Source organism: Catharus ustulatus, chromosome 1 (assembly GCF_009819885.2).
Source record: "Catharus ustulatus isolate bCatUst1 chromosome 1, bCatUst1.pri.v2, whole genome shotgun sequence".
Taxonomy (NCBI): domain Eukaryota; kingdom Metazoa; phylum Chordata; class Aves; order Passeriformes; family Turdidae; genus Catharus; species Catharus ustulatus.
Window position 1 is genome coordinate 49,008,778 of NC_046221.1, and position 24,922 is coordinate 49,033,699.

Sequence of the window (24,922 nt, forward strand, 5' to 3'; positions counted from 1 at the left end):
AATTTGACAAACCGGAAGTGTGAGCTGAGAGCCGTGGGGGGAGCCGGAAGTGCCACAGCAGCCGGCTGGGGGCGGGCCCGGAGGCCCGCGGCACTGCCTCTGCCGGGTAGAGGCGGGCCAGGGGGCCCGAGGCACCGCCCCTCTCCGGTCCAGGCAGTCCCGGGGCCCCATGGCTGCTGGGTGAATGTGGGCTAGGGGGGCCGCGGCACCCGCCTTCCCGGGTCCAGGCAGTCCCGGGAGCCCATGGCTGCCAGGTGAATGTGGGCTAGGGGGGCCGCGGCACCCCCCTTCCTGGGTGGAAGCAGTCCCGGGGAGCCATGGCTGCCGGGTGAAGGTGGGCTAGGGGCCCCGCGGCACCCCCGCTCCTGGGTCCAGGCAGCCCCGGGGAGCCCATGGCTGCCGCGTGAATGTGGGCCAAGGGGGCCGCGGCACCCCCCTCCCCGGGTGGAAGCAGTCCCGGGGAGCCATGGCTGCCGCGTGAATGTGGGCTAAGGGGGCTGCGGCACCCCCCTTCCCGGGTGGAAGCAGTCCCGGGAGCCCATGGCTGCCACGTGAATGTGGGCTAGGGGGGCCGCGGCACCCCCGCTCCTGGGTCCAGGCAGCCCCGGGGAGCCATGGCTGCCGGATGAAGGCGGGCTAGGGGGCCGGCGGCACCCCTGCTCCCAGGTCCAGGCAGCCCCGGGGAGCCATGGCTGCCGGATGAAGGCGGGCTAGGGAGCCCATGGCACCCCTGCTCCTGGGTCCAGGCAGTCCCAGGGGCCCATGGCTGCCGTGTGAATGCGGGCTAGGGAGCCCGCGGTACCCCTGCTCCTGGGTCCAGTCAGTCACAGGGGCCCATGGCCGCCGGGTCCAGGGTGGCTCAGTGGCTCGCGGCACCGCCCCTACTGGGTGGAGGCGGGCCCGGGGGCCTCGGCCAACAACCGCACGGGGTGAGCTGGGGGCGGGGCCTTGCTGCAAAAAAAAAGTGCGCCTTATAGTCCAGTGCGCCTTATAGTCCAGTGCGCCTTATAGTCGTGAAATTACTGTACTCTGTGCGGCGGGTGGAGACGGGCTCCCGCTGGCAGCGCGGGGAGGAGACTCTGTCCCTGCCTCCCGCCATGGGTGCGAGCGGGCTCCGACCGGCACCGTGGGGCAGCGCTGAGCCTGGGCGAGCGAACCTGGCAGCGGCGGCGCAGGCAGCGGGTGAGGGCCCCGTCAGCAGCCCCAACCAGGCCGAGTCCGCCCAGCCCCAAGCAGAGCCAGTAAATCCTGTGATCGCGCGATTCCATTACTAATTCGTTACTTTGTTGCACGGGGGTCCTTGCTGCGAACGAAAGTGTGGTTTTATAATTTGGTGGGACTTATATATGGAAAAAGACCTAAACATTGCTGACACCCAGAGGTGCAGCTTATAATCAGGTGCGGCTTGTAGTCGTGGAATACTGTACTTCTCAGATGAGAATTGTCCATGGTAATGGAAGAATCAGGATGAAATACTGTAATTTCTCTCTTGTTGAATGTATTTGAGTATTTTTGTATGAATGATTCACTTTTCATTAGCGTTTCTGCACCTACATTTTGAAGAAATTTTACTAGATCTGATAGTAACCCTTTGGGCTAGAACTGTAATGATGCTGTTTCTTGTCCTGCCATCCTTACAACTGCTTGATGAGGAGGGAGAATGGGATGTGCTGCTGGAGAGTTCACTTCTGTAGGGATTCCAGGTATCAAACAGAAGAAAGTTCTAAGTGCACACCTCTAAATGTCTTTTTCAGAGTCCCTTGGTTAAAATATTGCCAGCTGGATTGCAGCAATCTACTCTTACTGAGGAACTGACTTGTGCTTGGGCTTGTATGACAAGCCTGTACTGTTGCTGCTACTTCACCTGGAGATTTGGTGTGGGAATGAGTTGGTCTGGGTTTGTTCTTAGGTTGTTTTTTTTGTTTTGTTGGGTTGGTTTTGTTTTTTTTTTTTGATTGTGACTTGCTGAATCTTTCAGTTAACTGATCAATCTGTACAAATTTTGAAGGAAAATGCGGTATTAGGGTGAGTTTGAAGGTACTGAAAAAGGATATGACATGGGAACCAAATGATACATTGCAGCATGACATGTTAGTTTGTTTCTTAATACTTACTGTGCTTTGGTCACTTTTCTTTCTGTTTCCAGTGCTAAGTGAGACTCTGGAAAGTGGTCTTCACCTAGAAGCACTGACCTGCCTGAGGGAGAATTTCCATTTCCTAAATCATGTTTTTTTTCAAAACCATGATTTAGTTGCTGTCATAGGAGATGAAAATAGTAAGAGATAAAACTGTCTGCAAGATCCCACCATTTTGGTACTGGTTGGTAGGGGTGTTTTTGAGGTTTTGAAAATTATTTTAAAAACCTTTAATTGCGTGTCTTTTGGGAAATATCCGCAAGCTAAATAGACATGAGACATGTTAAATATGAATTGCAAGAACAATTTGTTTTCATTCTTCTTGGAGTTGGTTTTTTTTTTGTTGTTGGGTTTTTTTTTGGTGGTATTGGTTTTGAATTCTTTTTTTTTTATTTTTATTATCTTTCATCTTCAGTCCTTGGTTCAGTGTTTGTATTGGAATAAACATTCAAGGACAGCAAAACTGAGGAGGAGGAGTTAGGGAGGTTAACAGTGGTGATTGACACACGGAGTGATGTGTGGTTGATGCTGTGTGATCTGATGCTGTTCTTGATGTAAGGTCCCCAGCTGCTATTTCATTTCGACCCCGACTTTATAGAGTGGAAGATAATCAGTCACTTCGCTGTCAAATGTGATTTTGAGTTGGTAATTTCATTGGATGCAAGTTGCTGTGTGATGGTGGTTTGTGCGCTGTTCTCTGCAAGCAAACTAAAGGATTTTTTAAAGCCAGAATAAAGGGGGTAATGCACAAACATTCAAGAAGCTTTAAAATAGTATTCTTGTGCTTTAATATTTAATCTAAAATGCATAAAAGTTTATTTTCAAAGAATTAATTACCTGGCTAATTCTAGTGGAGATTGAACTGCTACAAAAAATTGTCAACTTGTGTGACTGCCTGAATTATTCTGTAGTCATCATGGGTAGAACTTTTTAGGATTGTATGTTTTAGTTTTACAGGCCTGCTTTTATAGTTTTGCAACCTTCCTCCCTCTCTGCCCTTTTATTCCCCTCCTTTATTTATAATTAGTTTTGTTTTTCTAAATACAGTAATTTCACGATTACAAACAGCACCAATTATAAGCTGCACTTCCAGGGTGTCAGCAACGTTTCGTTTTTTCTCCATAAATAAACTGCACTGGATTGTAAGCTGCACTTTTGTTCGCAGCGAGGATCCATGCACAACTTTCACAAAGTTGCCAATTAGTAACAGAATCGCGGTATCACAGGGTTTACTTGCTCAGCCCTGCTCGGGGCGGCCACCAGGGAGCAGCCCCAGCCCTGCTTGCCACTGCCGCTGGGAGGCAGAGGAGCTGCGTGCCCAGCCGGTGCCACCGGGAAGAGGGAGAGGGGCGTCCCTGGCTGCTGCCGCTGGGAAGAGGGAGAGGGGTGTGCCCAGCCAGTGTCGCTGGGAGGAGGGAGAGAGGCGTCCCTGGCCAGTGCCGCCGGGAAGAGAGAGAGGGGCGTGCCCGGCTGGTGCCGCCGCCGTGCCCCCTGGGGCCGGGCAGCACTACCGCTGCGCCGTCGCTGCCCCACCGCCCGGGGCCGGGCGGGCTCCGCCTTGGCTCGGGGCTGCTGCTGGCTCGGACTGCTGGGTTGGGAGATTTCCAAAATTTGTTCACATATATAAGCCACTCCTAAATGTAAGTCGCACTTCCGGTTTGGGAGCAAAATTCTAGTCAAAATGGTGCGGCTTGTAATCGTGAAATTACTGTACTTAACTGACTTAATTTTCCTGTAGCTATCTGCTTTCTTGCACTTTGGCTGCCCAGAGAAGTGCAGCACCAGCTGTGTTAGCTAGAGCTGCTGTGCATATTTATTTTACACTGGCTCTGAAGTCTCTCAGATTTCTTTTTGCTAGACCACTTAAGGTTTAGTAGTGTACCTGCTATATCCTGTTTGTTCTTCTTTGTAGTTTTCTGCTTTCCTCCTGGACATGCTGCCTCTAGCTCAACAGATTATGCTGTCTATTCTTTCTGATCTTTACAGTGCAGAGTCCTTTGGCTCTTAGCCATCACATGTATTGCAGCACTCTTTTTAATAAACCAGATGATAGTGTTTGGTGATGGGAAAAAAGAGAGAAGCCTAAAGCTCATTCTTCACCTATACTCACTATGCCTAGTGAGATTTTTGAGAAACAGTTGAATTAGTGCATTCAGGGGATCACTGCTTGATATTATTGCTTATTGACTTATTTTGCTTGCTACTAGAGACTGAAAGAGTTCCTCATTTCTTAATTGTGGTTATACATTGAAAGGATCTGTTTTTCAATCTTTTATGAAAATATTTTTTATTTTTTCTAATGTAGGCCATACCCTCAGTCCACACTTGGAAATCAAGCTGTTGTCTTGCAAAGAAAGGCTGCAGCTGAGATCTGAGGGAACAGAAGTGCTCATTTCCTGTCCATCAGTGCTCTAGTCTTCTGCCATGCAGATGTTGCTGACCCAGCAAATATTTTTACTTTACTTTGAATAATGAAAGGACAAACGTTTTCATAATGTTCAACCTAGATCTGATGACTTTCCCTTTTATATTGTTATTTCCATACTTTGTTCTTCTGTTGTTTGTATTTTTTTCTGTTGGACTTTTTTTTCAATATGGATTATGTTTGTCTTAAGAGTTTTTGCATAAAGAAAAGTCAATGTGGAGGTACTACATATTATCTTAACAAGTGCTTATGGATTGTAGAGGCATTATTACACTAAATACTGCTACCTGAAGCCTCTATTTTAAGAATGCACTTACAAAAATTGTAAGTTGCAAGATGTGCAGTTGCTGTCTGTCTCTGAAATGTGGGAGGACAAGATGGGGAGATGTCTTACTTATTTTCTCTGTGTATTGCCTCCCTACTGACAATTTGGAAAAATACAAAGTTTGATAAACTATAGAAAATTTAAAGGGGTTTTGAAGATGTTGGTAAGGCCCGCGGCACCGCGGCTGCCGGGTACAGGCGGGCCCACGGCGCCACGACTTCCGGGTGCCGGGGGGCCTGGGGGCCTGCCGCTGCCAGATGCAGGATGGCCCGTGGGGCTGTGGCTGCCGGGTGCAGGGGGGCCCGCAGTGCCGCAGCTGCCAGGTGGAGGCGGGGCCTTGGTCAGCAACCGCACGGAGGGAGCCGGCGGTGGATCCTTGCCTCAAAAAAAAGTGCGCCTTATAGCCCGGTGTGCCTTATATATCGGCAAAAGTTTGGAAATTTTCCGACACCCGGAAGTGCACCTTATAATCCGGTGTGCCTTATGGTTGTGAAATTACTGTATTTCCTTCTCTTGGAGTAAGTTTTGTTGAGAAGCACTAAAGCCAGCTTTGATTGGAAAGGACAGAGACTCCCCTGATGTCATGCTGCTTTTCTGTTTGGTCTTCTATTTTCTCTCCACCTGTCTTCATTAATATTTGCTGCTAGTTTGGCTATGTCGTAAATCCTCGAAGTTTTCATAACATCATATTACAGGCTGTTGGTTGCTACCAGTGCACAGCAGCTGTACTTACCCATATTGAGTGTGATCTCAACTCTCAGGTTGCACATCATAGAGATAAAAAATGGCTTTAGCTCACTTGGACTTTCATCTCCTTTTGGTCAGAGGGATAAGGTATGCTCTTTTGTCAGGCACTGGATCTTAGACCAGGGACTCTCATCTTTTGGCCCAGGTGGTAGTACCTGAAGAATGACTTTAAACTTATAATTCCTGAACATGGTCATCCCAGAATAAAGGAGAAATGTAAATTGCTGTGTCTGGGCAACAACAAAGACGATAGACTTATTAAAAAAAAAAGTTTTGTTTGTTTGTTTTTTAAATCAGTGATCTCCCTTAGAACTACTTGTTCCCTTAGAACTGATGCCTTATTTCTCTTTTCACTCATTTGCATAGTTAGAACAGTTTGCTGCTGGCTATTACAGTAAATTCACGAATACAAGCCGCACTGAGTATAAGCCGCATGGCTGGGTGTTGGCAAATATTTTGTTTTTTGTCCATAAATAAGCCGCACCTGAATATAAGCCGCTCTGCCGTTTGCAGCGAGGACCCGCGTGCAACAAAGTTGCCAAATACTAACAGAACGGCGGCAGGGCGGGGTTTACTGGCTCAGCTAAGGCTGTGCAGGCTCGGCCCGCTAGGGGCTGCTGATGGGGCCGGGTAGCCCAGCCCGGTGCTGCTGCCACTCGGGGCCAGTGGGGGCCAACCGCCGCTGCCACTGGGCTCGGTCACCACGGCCCGGTGCTGCCCTGTGGTGGCAGGCAGGGACGGAGCCCCCCCCGCTCCCGCGGCGGCGGCGGGCAGAGACAGAGCCCCCCGCTGCCTCCCAGAGCCGCGGCAGGGGCGGCCCGGGTCCCCCCTCTCCTCCCCCGGGCTGCGGCAATGGCGGCACGGGTCCCCCCTCTCCTCCCTGAGCCGCGGCAATGGCAGCGCGGGGGCCCCCCCCGTCTCTCCCCCGGGCTGTGGTAGAGGAGGGAAGGAGGGAGCTCTCCCGCCTCTCTCCCCGCCCCCCATGCTGCCTGCAGGGAGGCAGGCTCCACCCGCGGTGCAACAGAGTAGCAATTTGTAACAATCGCAAAATGCTGACTTTGCAGCAGCTCGGCTCGGCACTCTGGCTGACACTTCTGAGGTTGTAAATGTCAGAAAATTATTAACATATTAGCCGCTCCTGATTATTAGCCGCATTTCCGGTTTAGGAGAAAAATCTTAGTCAGATTGGTGCGGCTTGTATTAGTGAAATTACTGTAATTAATTTATCCAGCTGATGGATCCAAAAACACCAGCTCTGCAACTGGTTTATGTGGGTTGTGACATTTTGCTTGAGGGAGACCTACATTAAAGCAACATTGAGTACGCAGAGTGGATGCACTGAAAGTCGTTTAAGGCCATATTTATAATTGTATGGCTTACCTTCATTTGTGGTAAGTCAGAGATGGCTGACAACTATGAGAACATGAAAATATTAGACTTGCTATAAGATGATAGCTGGAATATGTCGTGGGAGAATGTAAAGTGACATATGTGGACTGCTGTGCTGTATGCTCCGTGACAAACTGTGAACATTTTATAATGCTCAAGAGTGAGGTCTTGTGTAAAGTTCAGTGTCATCACTTCAGTTCTTGGAAGGAGTCAAATAAGTTACATGTTGGGAATTGGTAAAAGGATCAGAGAATAAGAGACAGCGCATGATCAGACATTGCATTTTGTGTTCTGCCTCTTGGATACTGTATATGGCTCTTGCCTTGGCCTCTTCAGAAGAGTACAGAGCTAGAGTAGTATTATGTAAGAGCAGCAGGAGCAATCAGAGACATGAAATGTCTTCTTTTGAATTCATACATTAGATGATTAGGGATGTTTTCCTATGAAGATACTACTGTGTAACAGTTAAGCTAACAGGAAGTAATTTTGAAATGATAAAGTCCTCCTTTTAACAATGTACAGAGGGAGTCCTTGCTACAGGGACTTGTGGATGCTGTTTTTGTGATTATAAGAAGAATGTGTGTGGAAGAGCAATTGGTCAGATGCTATTTAAGTGAAGAAATACCCTCATCCTTAAATGCTTGTGAGGTTAATCTTTGGTGACTGTGGAGGTGTTAAGAGAAACACTGCTGTGTTTATTCTGCTGTATGGGCTACCTTAGATGTTTCTGGCCTCCTGTTGAAGGCAGGAACTTTGGTGTGACCCATGTGGCTGTTCTTGCTGGATGATAGGTTTTGAATAGTACCGCTTTTGTCCAGCGAAGGAGGCCCTTATGTACACTTGGTGAACTAGTGCTTGATGATGTTACCTTGTTTCATAGCTGAAAGTAGTGATACACAACGATACCTGATAGTAATACAGTACTTAAGGTGGTTGATATTAAAATCTTTTGAGTACTGGGACTAATGCAGGATCTACAGTATTAGTTGTATTCTGGCCTGTACAGCTTCCTCTAGTTCTGCTGCATATGCATCTGTCTTCCTCCCAAAGCAAAGGGAGCTTCCTTCCGGAGCATTTTGTGCCAGCTTTCTGCAAGGCACAGAGAAGGCACATTGATCAGCAGTGCTTTGCTTTTTTTGACCTCTCAGACAAGTACAGTACCAATGTGCTGAGCTGTTATGGCTCTGAATGCTGATAGAACGTGAAGGGGGCTGTAAAACCAGAAAGCTTATATTGCATTAGGTAGAAAAAGCAGAGGGGGACTTCAGTGCTACTTTGAGCTGCAGTTTCCATCGCAGTGTGAAGTTTCTAAAAATGGATTCAGACTCTGGGACTGTGGGATTGATAAAAAATGACATATTAAGGTTCAGAAGCATCTTAACTGCTGGCCTAGAATTCGCTATTAAGATTTTTTTTTTTTTTTTGGTATCAATGTCTTGAACTACTGAAGTATGGGAAGATGTTCAGTGTCAAACAGAAACATAAAGGATCTTTGTGATACAGTTTTGTAGTTAAGGTATTGTAAATGGCACGTGGGAGAACTGTTGTAGACCTCTTGTCGTGCACAGAGTTAGATGTTGTTGAACAGACACTTAACTTGTGTTCCCTACTTTGTTCTTTATTTTCTGACTGTTGAACCATGACTGTTGTGCCCAAGGTTGCAACAGTGCTCTAATGCTCAGTGTTGCAAATGAAGTGAATTCACAATGTTCACTGAATGTATAAAGTGACTTAGAAATACAGAATCCTGGGAGACATTTGCTATGATGATGGCTTTAATCTTTCTACCTTTTCCACACTAAAATAAAGATACTATGCGGTAGTGCGGTGAAATGACATTGCATATTCTACTGAACATCTCAGAAGAAGAAACACCCCCTGAACCCATTACAGGTTCAGGTACTCTATGGCAAACAAAAAACACGCTGAATAAATGAAGTAAAAAGAGCTATTGTATAACTACCTGTATTAATCATACAGTTCATATACTGGAGTATATATATATATGTGTACATATATATATAGTATATTACCATGAAATTAGGTTGTTTTATGTATAATGCAAACTAAATTAAGGTTACTAACAAAGTAAATTGAGGAGGCCTACAAGAAAGTTGAAGAGGGAATTTTAACAAGGGTATGAAGTGGGAGAACAAGTGGAAAGGGCCTTAAACTGACAGAAGATACGTTCAGATTAGCTATTAGGAAGAAATTCTTTATTGTGAGGGTGGTGAGTGAGGCACTGGAACTGGTTATCCAGAGAAGTTGTAGATGCCCCATCCCTAGGAGTGTTCAACGTCAGGTTCGATGGGGCTTAGAGAAAACTGACCTAGTGGAAGGTGTCCATGCCCATGATAGGCGGTTTTGAAGTGGATGTTCCTCAAGATCCCTTCCATCCCAAACTGTTTGTGATTCTGCTTAAAATGTTGCATACTGAGCATACTAGATGGAAAATACTGTGGGTTACTTTGATCAAATGTAAGTAACTTTTTCTTCCTTTCTTTCTCATACTGTCCCTGTTCCTCTCTCTGGATTGTGGCTGCACCTGTACGAACTCACTGCTGCAATGGTTCAAATTCATCATTTTACTGGACTACTTCTGGATGTATTCTCCTGATATCTTCAATCCTGAAAATGATGGAAATATGTTGTTTACAAAGTAGCTGTAAGTATTGTTTTGATGCAGATGTTTTACAACTAATGTAGGAATAGAAGCAACGTTAGGTTTTTAGTAGATGAACTGAAATTGAGCTTAGGTAGCAGCTAGTTGAAAATCAGGAAGGGATAAAAGGGGAAGATGTTGTACATATTAGAAACACGAGATGTCATTTGGCACATTGTTCAAACAGTGGAAGTCAATTCTTTTGCAAAAAAAAGTACTAAGTTCTTTTAAAAGCTGTTGCAGGAATTAAAGAAACTCAATTCCTAATTTGTTTAGGTCTCTTCAGAAGTAGTAGGTTATGAGCAAAGGCAACCGTTTGAAAACCAGTATGTTGAAATCTTCAGTTTTAGTAGGTATACCAGAAGTCTGAATCTGGCATCCAGCTGCAGTTTTTTAAAAGGCTCTTTCCTATTGACAGAAAATGCTCACGTTAAAGACAGCATTAACTGCCAGTGGAACATTTCATACATTTTTATCTTTCTGGTTACTATCATATATATTTCATTATCTAAAATCATGGGTGTACAGTAATTTCACGATTATAAGCTGCACCTGATTATAAGCCACACTTCCAGGTGTCAGCAACTTTTCATTCTTTGTCCATATGTAAGCCGCACCTGATTATAAGCCGCACGATACAATACAGAGTGTGATAAAAGGTATGTATTCTATCACCGTCTGTTGAGGGTGGGGGCAGTGATATTTATCTCTGTGGGAGATATTCTGCTAATGGACCATCCTCTGAAACCAGGCAGGGCATTGTTCTTTATCTTTTCACAACCCATCCTTCCTCCAGCAAGTCATTTTCTGCTAATGGCCCATTGAGTCCCACTGTGTGACTGATAAAATTACTTCATCTCATTGGAAGTTGCTCCAGCCAGGGGCAAGGGCCCAACATTTCTTACCAAGATAAAAACAGAGGTTTTGGGGCACTAAGGGAGCCCCTTTCTCCACTGGACTCCAGAGGAAAACCAGATTTCTCCATATCACTGCTGGACCTTTAGAGGGAAACTGCACCTTCTACACGAGCACTGCTTCAACTGAATCACATCTGTCACTGCAGGAGGATGCTACCACCATTTAATGGGACTGCTACCAGCACCCTGCCTGACAGGGTGTCAGGTTGTACTCTTTGTCAGGGTTTGGGGTTTGTTCCTTTGTAGTACTGTATTTCTATTTTAATTTCCCTAGAAAAGAACTGTTATTCCTAATTCCCATATTTTTGCCTGAAAGCCCCTTGATTTCAAAATTGTAATAATTTGGAGGGAGGGGGTTTACATTCTCCATTTCAAAGAGAAACTCCTGCCTTTCTCAGCAGCCACCTGTCCTCCAAACTAAAGCAGCAACTTTTCGTTCTTTGTCCGTATATAAACCACACCTGATTATAAGCCGCACTTTGGGTTTGGACCAAAATTTTAGTCAAAATGGTGTGCCTTATAATCATGAAATTACTGTAATGTACACCCACTTAATAGAGAAAACAACCCCAAAATTACCATCTATTCTTCTTTAGCATTTCATACTCAGAGATCTAAAAGTTCTTAGGGATAGAACTGTCTCAAGTGTGGAGCCCTTTGTAGTGGAGAAGGGAAGAGAAATAACATTCATTCAAAACAAGAATTATGTGGAAACGCTTCTTTAAGCAAAAGAATTAGCTAAAGAGGGGGTGAGCTGTTTGTGGTAAACATGACACATTAAAAGGTATGTAGATACTAAAAAATGCAGGTGGTTGACGAAAAGAACTATTAGGAGTGTTTGACTGTGATTAGATATTTCACATTTGGTAGGATGAATAGGAGTTCCACATCCTTAATGGTTATTAAGGACCTGCACTGTTATGGAGCTCTTTAATAAATCTTAAAAATCACTGACCTGCATGTCATGTAATATCTCTGAAGTATTGGCTCCTGCTCAGGGTTTTGAATTGTGATAAATTCCATTCCTTACGTGTAATAATAGACTGGAAAATTAAAACAAATATTTGGATTTTAAATTCCTGGCTAATTCTTAAAATATTTTAAAACCTTTCAGATGAGATTATAGCTGCACCTAAAGCTCTATTGAAACAAAAAGCTTCTCTAAAAAAGTTCCTTGATGACACTACACAAAGATTCCTACATTTAGGGAAGTAATAACATTTGTTGCATTATGAGTACAGTAATTTCATTATTATAAGCTGCACCATTTTGACTAAAATTTTGCTCCCAAACCGGAAGTGCGACTTACATTCAGGAGCAGCTTATATATGAACAAATTTTGGAAATTTCCCAACCCGGCAGTCCGAGCTAACAGCAGCCCCAAGCCAAGGTGGAGCCCACCCGGACCGGGGGGGCAACGTCGTCGCAGCGGCAGTGCTGCCTGGCCCCAGGGGGCGTGGCGGCGGCACCTGCTGGGCACGCCCCTCTCCCTCTTCCCGGCGGCACTGGCCAGGGACGCCTCTCTCCCTCCTCCCGGCGGCAGCAACCAGGGACACGCCTCTCCCTCTTCCTGGCGGCACCGGCCGGGCACACCGCTCCTGTGCCTCCCAGTGGCAGTAGCAAGTGGGGCTGGGGCCACTCCCTGGCAGCTGTCCCGAGCAGGGCCAAGCCAGTAAACCCCGTGATTCTGCGATTCTATTACTATTTGGCAACTTTTTGAAAGTTGCGCGCGGATCCTCGCTGCGAGCGAAAGTGCGGCTTACAATCCAGTGCGGCTTGTTTATGGAGGAAAAACAAAACATTGCTGACACCCTGGAAGTGTGGCTTATAATCGGTGCGGCTTGTAATCGTGAAATTACTGTATTTAAACTTGAACCTCTAAGTTAGTCTTTGCAATGGTGTAGCTTTGTTTGAGATGAATAGTTTATTTGCCAAATGGAGAAATCAGTTGGGTGACTTAAAGCAGAGTCCATTTGTTGACTAGCACTGTTGGACTGCCAAGAGGTTAGTTCTTCTTTCATTCAGTACTTTAAAGGTGATAGTGGTTTTATATCCTTGCTTTAATTAAAGAAATATCTTTAGTTTAAAAATTCTATTATTTATTACTGCATTGAGCTTACTCTGTCAATTTTAGAAAGGACAAAAATTCAAAATAAACAAGTCAACTACATACCAAACTTCAGTTAACTATACCGTGCCATTTTAAGTACCTGCAGCATTTTCATTAATGTGGTGAGAAGTAGTAATGGCTAACATGCAGAATTCTTCTCTTGTTTCACAGTAGGCACTATTTTGGGTAAGTTTTTCTGAGTACGAGGCAACTGAAGTTTTACCTGTATGGAGAGTTTGTTGCAAGATGTACTGCATTAATATACGTGAAAGCCTCCAGTTGAGTGACACAGAATCAGAGATGTCAAGTTGGTTCCCATAATGTTGAGGCAGTACTACCGTGACTTGGAAGTACAGAAGAGGTGCATTCATGCTGTTGGCCTGGGTTTTGAATGGGCATTGGTACCAAGTTGATTATGTTTTGTTTCCACATGCTCACTCTTGTGCTTATACAAACGGTCATATGGCAATTGCATTTGTTGAAAAAATTCTTAGTTTCTGTGCCAGTTTTTTGACCATCCAGTAAAAAAAAAAATTTTTTTGCTGCAATTCATTATACTTTCTTGAATGTAGACAACTTGGGTTGTTGAGAGGTTGGGTGGATAGCATTTTTCTACAAATGTGAAAATATGTGAACATTTCAATAACTAAGAATACAAACCAGCTAAGAAATTACATGGCTTCCTTTTAGCTTTTTTTCCTAAATATCTCTTGCTTTAGCAACAGAAGAACCTTGAAGGATATGTGGGGTTTGCAAATCTTCCAAATCAAGTTTACCGGAAGTCTGTGAAGAGAGGATTTGAGTTCACTCTCATGGTAGTAGGTAAGTTTCTTTCTCTGTTTTGAGTGTTGATAATTAGAAGTATTTTGACGTAGTTCTTAAAATCTGTGATGATGATGTAAGTATGTGTTTTGCATTATCTCAGGAGAAAACAGGGATCTTCCCCTGCTAGACTGATAAATCTGGGTTGGTTAAAAAAAAAGAGTCTGATCTGCAAGTTGATGAGGAGATGAATAAGTGATGGGAACTGTATAGTTCCTACAGTCTTTAGGAAAACCATTTGGTGTGGTTCTGGTCTAAAATGTTACTTGCAAGTATGACAGAAGTAATTTGAACTTGATTTTCATTTGAATAAAAAAAAAAGAACTATTTTTATGTTTGAGTGCAACATAGCAAACCTTGTACATAACCAGGCAATAGGATCCTGTGTGTCCTGCACTTCTGTGGCCACAAAAGTATGCTACAATATCTTTGTATGGTTGCAAAGAAAACCAAATGTGAACAGTTTGTTCCCTATGGACTACAGAAAATGAGAAATTATAGTTAGTTTGAATGAATAGTACCATTCAAAACAGTTCAATTAGGCTTCAGTGATGACCTAAACTTGTCATCTTTTCTTCTAGGAAATCTCCTTTCTTTTTTGTTTCTCTTTTGATACTTTTATAATAGACTGCTAGTAAAGCTGGGTACATTTGTGTGTAACTGATGCTACTGGATATGTGACCCTGTTTTGGCATGCTAATTAGAAAAATAATAATAATAGTTTAGAAAGTGTTTTATGACAGCCATGTGTCACTTTATCTTGCTTTATCTTTTGTAATTTGGCTAGCTTGATAATGCTTTGTTTTTTCATCAACACAATGCATATCTTGCACAGACTTTATGTGCATGTGGCAAGTAACACGATAGTGCTATCAACAGAGCTAGAAATCAAGGACAGATTGGTGCAAACTCATTGTTTAGATCATGTATATTTTTCTTTTGATTACAAAAGTGAGCTATAATTTTAGAATTTGAGGGTTGCTTTTTTCTTCTGGAACTTGATGACAGGTTCCTTTGTAGTCTAGCATCCAGTCCATAATTGTTATTTGATACAAAACTGTTAAGTCTAAAGTAAAATTTGGTTTTCTGCTATCTACAGATAATAAAAAGGAGGAGGGGATGAAATTGTCCTCATAAGTGGTAGATGTAGGGATATGTTATGACTGGAGAACGTCTGGAAAATTACCTCTATGTTCTCTTTTTTCCTTGTAGTGTAGTGTAAAGCAATTATATTTAGGAAAGCTATAGAAGATTCTGACCCTCAAGAAGAAAAATTGGTTGAAAATTAGATTGAAAATGAGATGTTGACTAGTTTTACTATTTTTGTGCTTACTACTAAGACTTCTTTTGTTTGCATGGAAATTTGTGCCACTGTCTGGCAGCTTACTAGGAGAGGTAGCAGTGTTTTCCTAAATTAAAAATGCCTCTAATTCTCTCTTTTGACCCCCAAGTATAGAAATCAGATACATGAAAGTGTGTGTTAAAACGAAATGATGGCTGATCTTTTGGTACTCTGGGGACATTGGGGAGGGGTGGGGTAGAGAAATAATTTTGTTTCAAAGTTGAGTGCCTGGGTAATAGTATGCCCTGAAAAAATGTGTTTTTAAATATGAAGATGAAATTTTTTGTGTATTACTGATCACTTGTGTTAGTGAGCACTGTAATGTACTCTTTGTTTGAGGTAAGCAGTAAATGGAACTATCAATAATCTACTTGGTAAAGTTTAAAAGTTTGAATGTAGTGTTTATCTGTGTATGGTCAGTGCTGGAAAAATAACAATACTGGATGTATTATCCCTTGGAGATTATCCAAAATATTCTGTTGCTCTTTCTACTGGTAAGAGTCATGTGCATCGCTACCTTTTACTGCAAACAGCACAACTACTGATCTGCTGGCCCTGCTTTGTTTGGAGGTACTCTGTGTTAGTGTGTTGCCCATTTGCTCTGAAGGGAAAAGAGAGAAGAGCAATGCTTGTGGTTGCTAAACAGGTACAATGAATAAAACAAACCATATTTGGGATCTGGGATCTCTGTGTCCAGTTCTTTTCAGGCCTCCATGAGGCTTGACATTACAGCTAATGCAGTTGTATAGAAACTGTTTTCCTGTTGAGGATTCAGTCTGGAATTATCAGTTAAACTTAATAGATACCTAGCTTTTTTTGTCCAGCACAGTGTTATATCTAGCTATTTTGTCTTTGGAATGTGTAGTATTAAACTTCACGAGAGCGGTGTTTGGATGCCAGTATGGTTGTATTATCATGTGTTTCTACTGCTGTAGAAACAATTAAATTTTCAGTTAAACGGTGTAAGATCTTTGTGACTGAACAAGTAGTAAGTACAGCATCAAACAGATCTGGTGTTTCCAGTATGAATTTTTGCAGGGAAGTACATTAGTTTTCCTTTGCCTAAAGTATTAAGGTACTCCATAAAATGCATATTTCCCCAGTTATTGTCGTGACCCTAGAGTGACAGAGCTGCCTATAGCAGTGTGTGGTGACCTCCTGCTCTTCTTTGTGCTAGCGAAGTTGCAGAGTGGGCTTTTAAATGTGGGCATGCATAAGGCTGAGTAGTTGCTGAACAGCCCAGAGAATAGCTTTTGGAGCAGGTTTTCTCGTCCTGAGCTAAGTTGATTGGTAGCATTGCTTTGGACCCATGTGGACAGTGTTCTGTCCCGTAACTTGCTCTTTTGAGTCAGGACTTGGTAGGATTGATGTATTTGAGGCTTGTAATGTTAGTGAGCTATTTTCTGTAAACGTAATTGCTGATTTCCAGGTGTTCCGGTGTTTACAGTAGTTTCACGAATACAAGCCGCACGGAGTATAAGCCGCACTTCCGGTGTGTCGACAATGTTGATGTCTTTATCAATAAATAAGCCGCACCCTGAATATTAGCCGCACTTTCATTCGTAGCGAGAATCCGTGTGCAGCTTTCACAAATTTGCCAATTAGTAACAGGATCGCAGCATAGCGGGGTTTACTGGCTCGGGGCGGGGCCAGGCAGGCTCGGCCCGCTCATGATTGCCGATGGGACCGGGTGGCCCAACTCGGCGCTACGGCTCGGCAGGGCCACTCGGGGCCGGCCAGGCGGTGCTGCCGCTGTCGCCGCCGCCGGGCTCGCTGGCCCCCCCACTCCCGTCTGCACCGCCGCTGCCGCGTTTGCTTGTCCTGCGGGCGGTGCTGCCGCTGCTACCGCCAGGCTCGCTGGCCCCCCCGCTCCCGTCTGCACCACCGCTGCCGCGTTTGCTCGCCCTGGCCGGCTCTGCAGGCCCCCGCATCGCCGGGCTCCTCCACGCTGCTGGCCCTGGTTCTCCTGGGCTCCAGTGGACTGCTAGCCCCGCTTCTACTGGGCTTCCCCCCGCCGCCGGGCAGCCCCGCCCGCCGGGCTTCCTGCTTCTGCCATCCTCCCATGTGCAGACGGGCTCCCCTGCACTGCTAGCCCCGCTTCTGCTGGGCTCCCCCACCCTGCTGGCCCCGGCTCTGCCGTCCCCCCTGCCCTGCCCTGCTGGCCCAGGCTCTGTCACCCGCCCCCCGCACTGCTGGCCCCGCCTCTGCCAGGCTTTCCCACCTCTGCGGGGGCCGGCCGGGCTCCAACTTGGCTTGGGGCTGCCGTGGGCTCTCACTTCCGTGTTGGCAGCTTTTAGAATATTGTTCATATATTAGCCGTCCCTGAGTATTAGCTGCACTTCCAGGTTTCCACCAAAATTTTGGTCAAATTGCTGCAGCTTGTATTCGTGAAATTACTGTACATTAAATATAACTAAGACTTGAAATGATTATGAATTACACATACAGGCATTTTGACATCTTTTTATACTTCTTTTTTCTATCAAATGTTTTAAGAATCATTGAAAAGTGAACCTTAATTAGAAACCGGTGTTACTCTTTCCTATTAGTTATATTCTCAAAGGCTAAGCAGTAGTTTTCATCATACTGCTTTTGCAACAAGTTAATTTTGCCAAATAAAAACTCACAAGCACCTCCTCTGAGGATATGACATAAAGTGAGCAGAAACATACATTCAACTGAGCTCCATTCTTGATCCTTTCAAAGTAAGACATTTAAGCAGTGGTTTAAAGCAACTAATTTTACATCTGAAGCATTAAAGCTCAGCAGTGGAAAAAATGTCAAGTTTGCCTTGGTAGCCTGCTTCCTTCATAATCTTGTGTAATCTCTTTGAGTATAAGATAGTTGTTGAAACACTTGAGAGCTCAACATAAATATTTAGTCTGTCAGAAATCCAAAAAGCAATCCCTGTATTTCTCTGCTTATGGGTTTTTTGGAGGAAAGTACATGTTTAAGTCAGATGCATAAAAAAAGAAAACTTCCAGAAGTAACACCATTATGGTTAGTAACTCACAACTAAACAAAGTCTTCATTGTAGAATTGTAGCTGTTTGTTAACATAATTACACTTGCTTAAGTAGTGGGTGTGTGTTTTTGCTTTAGTGTATATGAGGTGTGGAATAGTTATTTTTCAGTGTGTCTTCCCTCTAAACACTGAGTCAGGAAATTCCTCTTTTGTTCTTGTTTTGAAATGACACTGGTAACACTGTTTGAACCAACACCCAAGTAGATGCAGTCATAATCCTTAAAAATTCCTTTCTTCTATAGACCTTATGCACTTAAGGATATGTATTTGAGGTGACTTTTCCTAGAACTGTATATTTCAAAGTGTTCGGACTTCATGAGTCACATTAGAAGTTGGATTTCTAAGTTTGTTTTTTTTTTTTAGTCATCTGATTTCCGAAGTACAGAACACTTACACTTGAGTGGCTTTCCAGAGGACCTTTCTATGCAGTTCTTGAGCAACTGGTGGCTTTGTTGTTTTGAAATTGTTTTCAATTGTTTTGAAACCTCTCCTATAGTAAATTGCCTGTTTTGTTTCCAGATTGTTCCTTTAGCCTTGTAGATCACCTGTAGATAACAATTGAAAGGAAAATGCCATGCAATGTTGTTGGTGTGCTTCATTTGTAGTTATATGCACACTCAAGTGATTTGGTTTAAACGTGTTTTTGGCATGGATGCAAAGAAAAGGGCTGTATTTTGCAAGACTTGGAAGTTATATTAAGGAAGCAGCACACCCTGATTTTAAAATGCTTTTATTGTTCACTGAAGAAAGCTTGGACTGATTTAATACTTGTGTCTTCTGGTGATGGATCATGTTCTGATTAGAATTACCCCCTTCACTTGTTCCCTTTCTTAAGCAATTTATTTATCAAGCCAACCAGTGGTATCAAGACACTCAGCTACTCACAGATACTTATTCTTTACTTGCCATCAATTTTAATGCCAGGAACAAAATAATTTATCACAGGATAGGAAGCATAATTAAATGAGGAGTAACCTATGGGTGTGCAGTGCAACTAAGTAGGAGCAGTTTTGGGATCTTGCCAGTTCTTGTTATCTGCTGTGATTTGAGATGCTCCTGGTTAAGATTTCAGTCACGTTTCTACTACCACAGTACCTGAATTGGTGTTTGGCCTTTGGTGTGACCTTTGTTGTGACCTTCGTTATCTGACTGCTTAGGATTCTGCACTACCATTGCTGAGTGTGCAGTGCCTTGTGCATACAGTCAGGGGAGTACAGTCTTGTGTACAGGAATGGAGTCCTCTTGTTTTTGCAAAGAAAAGCATGTGATGGAAAAGACCTAGCAAGATTTCTTTCAGGTATCTTGCCTCCATTCCCCCTGTAAGTTCACTTCTTCAGAATACCTGAATTCCTCTAATTCTCTCATCCTCTGAAAACTATAATGTGCGCCACTGTATGTTTTTGGCTGCAGCCCATTTTGGGCTACTTGCATGGTGACTAGCTGTCTGGTACTGCTGTGCCAGTGGGCTGAGGCTGGGTTAGACAGCACTCTTCCAGTTCTCAGGGTACATTTTTTATTGCTGTGGTATAGCGGAATAGCTCCTTTAGAGAACTAGTTAAAAAATAAAATTAAGTTGCTGGGATTCTGTTCAGAGACTTAGGAGGTTTCCATGAAGTATAGATATAGAAAATGTTGTTTTTAAATTATGCAATTCTTTAAAGAAATAATTTATTGTATTCCACTGATGGTGCCTACAAAGTATAAAAATTGATGACTGATTACAGCAATTTCATGATTATAAGCCGCACCTGATTATAAGCTGCATGTCCGGGTGTCAGCAGCTGTCTTGGCTTACAATACAGTGTGCGATAAAAGGTATGTATTCTATCACCATGTGTTGAGAGTGGGGGCAGTGATCCTTGTCTCCATGGGAGATATTCTGCTAATGGGCCATCCATTGAAACCAGGCGGGGCATTGTTCTTTATCTTTTCACAACCCATCCTTCCTTCAGCGAGCCATTTTCTGCTAATGGCCCATTGAGTCCCACTGTGTGACTGATAAAATTACTTCATCCCATTGGAAGTTGCTCCAGCCAGGGGGAAGGGCCCAACATTTCTTACCAAGATAAAAACAGAGGTTTTGGGACACTAAGGGAGCCCCATTCTCCACTGGACTCCAGAGGAAAACTGGATTTCTCCACATCACCGCTGGACCTCCGGTGGGAAACTGCACCTTCTGCAGGAGCACTGCTTCAACTCAATCACATCTGTCACTGCAAGAGAACTGCAACCACCATTTAATGGGACTGCTACCAACACCCTGCCTGACGGGGTGTCAGGTTGTATTTTGACTTTGTCAGGGTTTGGAGTTTGTTTCTTTGTAGTACTGTATTTCTATTTTAATTTCCCTAGAAAAGAACTGTTATTCCTAATTCCCATATTTTTGCCTGAAAGCCCCTTGATTTCAAAATTGTAATAATTTGGAGGGAGGGGGTTTACATTCTCCATTTCAAAGAGAAGCTCCTGCCTTTTTCAGCAGCCACCTGTCCTCCAAACTAAAACAGCGACTTTTCGTTCTTTGTCCGTATATAAGCCACACCTGACCACAAGCCGCACTCTGGGTTTGGACCAAAATTTTAGTCAAAATGGTACGGCTTATAATCATGAAATTACTGTACTTTAACATGTACCTGCTGGGGGTGACAAAGTAAAATAGGTTGAATGTAGCAGAATTGGCAGAGGTAAAACCAAAGGAAATTGGAAACTGGTGGAACTCAGGATGGAGCCTGTGTATACCCACCGATTACATGCTCCTCTGGAGTAAGCTCTGTTTTGGAGTAATGCCGTATCAATAGCCTGTCACTCCTTTTTGTGCAGAGGTTGATAAAGTATTGTTTAGAGGACAGAATAGATGAATTTTGAAAATCTTTAATGAAGGAATAAGTGTTTCCAAGACGTGAAAGATCAGTAACTTAACAGTGAATTTACTAGCCTGCATGATTTTCCACTGAGCTACTTTCAGATACTTCAGGGACCTTGAAATATATATATTCATGTGAGTACTTGGCTTCGGTTAGAAAATCTTCTCTCATACTTTTTTGTTGGTTTATGGATGGATTTTTTCTTATTTTTCCCCCGTCTCCTCTTTCTTTTTTAATGCAGTGAACTACATTTGGCAGCATACTTGCTTCTCTTGCCTCTTTTATAGTATTTTGCTTTTCCCTTTTTCTATTGCTGGGGAAAGAAAGCTACAATAAGTCTACAACCTGATGAAAAAGAGAAACTTTTTACAGTGGGTTATTGTTGAAACTTACTGTCAGGGAAATTCAGTTAATATACCTATTTGAGATTATCTAGAAACCATAGCTTTTCAAATATTTTCACAAGTTGCTTTTAACATAGTGGCTTTTAATCACTCAATAGAAAAAAAAACAACATTAATCCTGATTTTTATTAAGATCATTTTAAACATTCTCCTCTCTATGCAGTAGCTTAAAGGTTCTAATGAACAGAGCTAATGTTGGCTTTTAATGGGATTGATCTTCAATTCTAATTTTTTTAATTGTTTGCAATTACAACATGAATTGGAATTGTAGTGCTCACTGAATAACTTCTAAAGAGCCTTTGGATTTTTGTTTTCTTAAGTGTTTGGATGCAAAGAATTTGAGTAGATTATATGAAAGCCAACTACAGTAAGGTACTTCTTGGATGCTTGCGCTTACATGACTCAAGTTCTGACAGCTAACCCTAAGTATCAAGTATTAAAGTTTTGGTGATAGTAAACATAACTGATCTGTTTCTCATGTGGCAGTATTTTGGTCAGATCCTAATTTGTCTATTAAAATTCTTTGTTTACTGACAAAGTTTTTTTATGAGAAGAGACTTATACTTCCAAGTGTGTGGATGTGAACCCATAATTTGGCAAAAATCTGCCTGTAATCTAAATGGCTTTTATTTTTTTAAAGTTATTATTCTGTTGCAAACCATTTTTTTTCTATTCCATATAATATTTTCTTGTCAGTCTTATAACAAATGCTATGAATTATTTTACTGGGTCTCCAATAGATTAATTCAGCAAATTTCATAAAACCATCTAATAAAAGACTGTGTGCTGCATTGTGTAGGTGTCATCTTCACTTTTGAAGCTTTGTGGATTTTTTTGGTGGTTCCCTGCATAATCAATCCTGTCACAGTTCTAGCTGTCTTCAGGCCGTCTTTGCTGTATTCCTAAATGCATAAACATTTTTCTCCAGATTTTTTTTTCTCCTACCTTACCATTTTTTAAAATTTATTTCTAAATTAAAATAGGCTTGCTGATTTTACACATCCAAGTATGTGCGCACATGCACACAAACACACATTTACTCTGTTGATGTTTAATTTTTTGTAGTAAACTTCATTATGGTAAGATCAGCATTTAAATGTGATCCTTGTTCCTATTGATAACAGGTTTGTAGGTCACAATTTAGCTGAAATGAATGCATCTGGAAATGCCTTATTAGAATAATAAGGATAATTAGTAATGTGTGAACTTGAACTCATCTTAGAGAAGGTAACAAACTAGTGGATGTTTTATTTTTTAAATTGATTATCAGGTGGCCAGCACTTTTTTTGATGCTACTCAACAGATTGTCCTGAGCTGTTATGTGCATGGTTCGAACTAAATGTTGTACCTCTTGTAAGCAGTGACCTGTTAGAAGTCACGTTAATACTGTTTCCAATTCCTTAGCCTGTGATAAACAGGTGCCAGGATACTGCAGCACTGGTATTTGAAACCGTCGTTGCTACAAGCCCAGAGATTCAAAGTAGGAGCCATTTTTTTGTATAAATAAATATGCGGTATGAGTTATAACCTGCTTTTCATTTCTTGTTGGCTGGAAATGTTAGTCTTGCTTGCTGTATCAAGAAATGCTGCCAACTTTTTTAAGGAGTAGGTTCATACTGTAACCAAGATGATATTCTTGATGGAGTATTTGTGGTCTAAATATTCAGTTGTAGTAATGTGACCCGTTAAGTGTGAATCAATATGATTGTTTTCCCTCTGGCTGGTTTTACAACAGTCAGTTCAGATCTTCCTTGTCAATCCATTTGAAACAGTTAGGTTTTTCTTCCTTTTTCAGTATTTTTCTTAATGTAGTATGGCTGTTATATGCAACTGTTTCATTTTAGGTTTTGGATATTTTTCTGTTGAGATTCTGAGCACATTTACTGATAAATTAAAGTTTATACCTTACTCTTGTCTTGAATTTCTCTTATTAAAGAGAATAAGCATCTTCTAATAATATTTTTTCTCACTTAGGGTTTATCTGATGGTATTTTCCAATTTTTACTATAATACAATACTTAAAGCAGACTATTTAGATTTATCAGTGGTTGGAGGGGAGAAAGACTGCTAAAGCTGATTGTTCCATCAAATTATTTTTTTTCTGTTTGAGTTCTTGTTCTTGTCATCCTTTACTTTCATCCTGGTTTTTCTCTGTTGGTAGTTTACCAAGAGTACAGATTTGAGAACTCTTAATCTCTATCTAGGAATAGTGCTGAGTTTCTGTCGGTGTTGATTTAGGCTATGTTAAGTTTGTAATAATGCCACTCAGTGTAGTTCCTTCCCTCTCTTAAACTTGAAATGAAAGGTTTTTTTGAGGGTTCTGGTGTCCTAATTTCACAGTCACATCTAGCTTTTTATGAGCGAAACTTTGATTTTGGTCATAGATGGAACCTTAAGTCAGAATTGCTCTGATACCTTGTGACTGGAACCGCATGTCTGTAAAAGTTAATGTAGAGTATACCATTCTGGTCCTTCTGCTCATGAAACTTTGCCTGCAAAGGCTGAACAAATGTGTTTAATGGGGCAGAGGCTTCCTCGGAAGGGCAAAAATGGTCTGTGATTCGAGAGAATTAAACTCAACCTTCTGTGCAGTGAGAAGCAGTGCAATGGAAGGACACACATAAATGTGGGCTGGATAAAAATGTAAATGTCGGTTCTAACATCATCTGGCGGTGCTGTTTTACGGCTTGGGACATGTGGTGTTGCTTTCTGCATAAGGTGACAGCTTTTGTTTTTGAGAAGAATTTCCCAGGTGACATCTCGAACTGCAAACAGCAATGCCTTTTGAAATAGCAAATTTGCAGTCTGAGATAATTGTATGTTGAATTTGAATTTATGGACTAATAATCCAGAATTGCGGTCTACTTTCTGTTGCTCAGATAATGAAAAAATATTCAGTGGTCTGAAGTGGGAACGAGTTGTTGGATGTGTGTGGAACGCTTTTCAGTACAGGATCCATGAGCATTGTATTAAACTGAACAAATGTGAAACTAACCGCCTATCTGATGTAATTATCAGATAAGTGGTTGCTGATGCTTGGTAAGATCGAATGGCATGGAGAGGATATTCACTGCACACATCCATTGGTTGTTCTTGCCTTTGTGCACATGGCCTGTGTCTTCTATCTTTCAAGGTAGAAATACTGTGTGTTATATTCACAAAGCATGGTAGGGAGAAATCTCAGGAATATTCCAAGTTGGCTCATGAAAGATATGAGTGATTCACCTGTGGTATAATAAGCTGGTAAAAAGCTGGTTGATATTTCATCTATAACTATCCCCTTGAACCCTATGAAGTAAACGTGTAAAACATTTGCTTTCACTCTGTGTTAAACTGTGGTCCATTAATTTGCCTTCACATCTATATGATTTTTCTGATGACATGATATTGTTGAAGGTTTCTGTCCCACACTGCAGAGTTTAAAGGGAGCTGTAGGTTTTCTGAGAGTAAACTTCTTTGTCTCAAAAGTCAGCAATTCTTTTTTGCCATCTGTTTTTCCTTGGTTAGATGGGTGAGAGAGTTTATTGTCAGTTTCTGGTTATTTTTTGCTCTGCTGTTTTCCTTATTAGCTATTTTCATCTGACATTGATGAAGATGATTTGGTTTGTTTTCTTTTTGTCATCCCAGAAAATATTTTACATGACACTGGCACAGTGTGTCAAAGAGACCTTTGAGCAATTCATATTGCTGTAAAAATACCCTCTCTTTACATAGGGCTGAATAACAAAAATAACACAAGGGGATTTTTAAGTACCTGAA

The 24,922-nt window shown here is 42.4% G+C and overlaps 1 protein-coding gene across 6 annotated transcripts in view; it reads left to right on the forward strand.

The window, feature by feature from the left end:
- SEPTIN7 (septin 7) overlaps positions 1–24,922 on the forward strand; it is an 88,317-nt gene that overhangs the window by 9,575 nt on the left and 53,820 nt on the right. For 2 of the 6 annotated variants that reach the window (XM_033083647.2, XM_033083935.2), the window contains exons 2-3: positions 9,682–9,686; positions 13,430–13,532. In XM_033083647.2, the coding sequence (XP_032939538.1) occupies positions 9,682–9,686; positions 13,430–13,532 (108 nt within the window). Of the gene's footprint in view, positions 1–1,096; positions 1,102–3,442; positions 3,448–9,681; positions 9,687–13,429; positions 13,533–24,922 lie in introns of those variants that run through there. The other 4 variants (XM_033084009.2, XM_033083854.2, XM_033083706.2 and 1 more) reach the window with 3 other exon arrangements.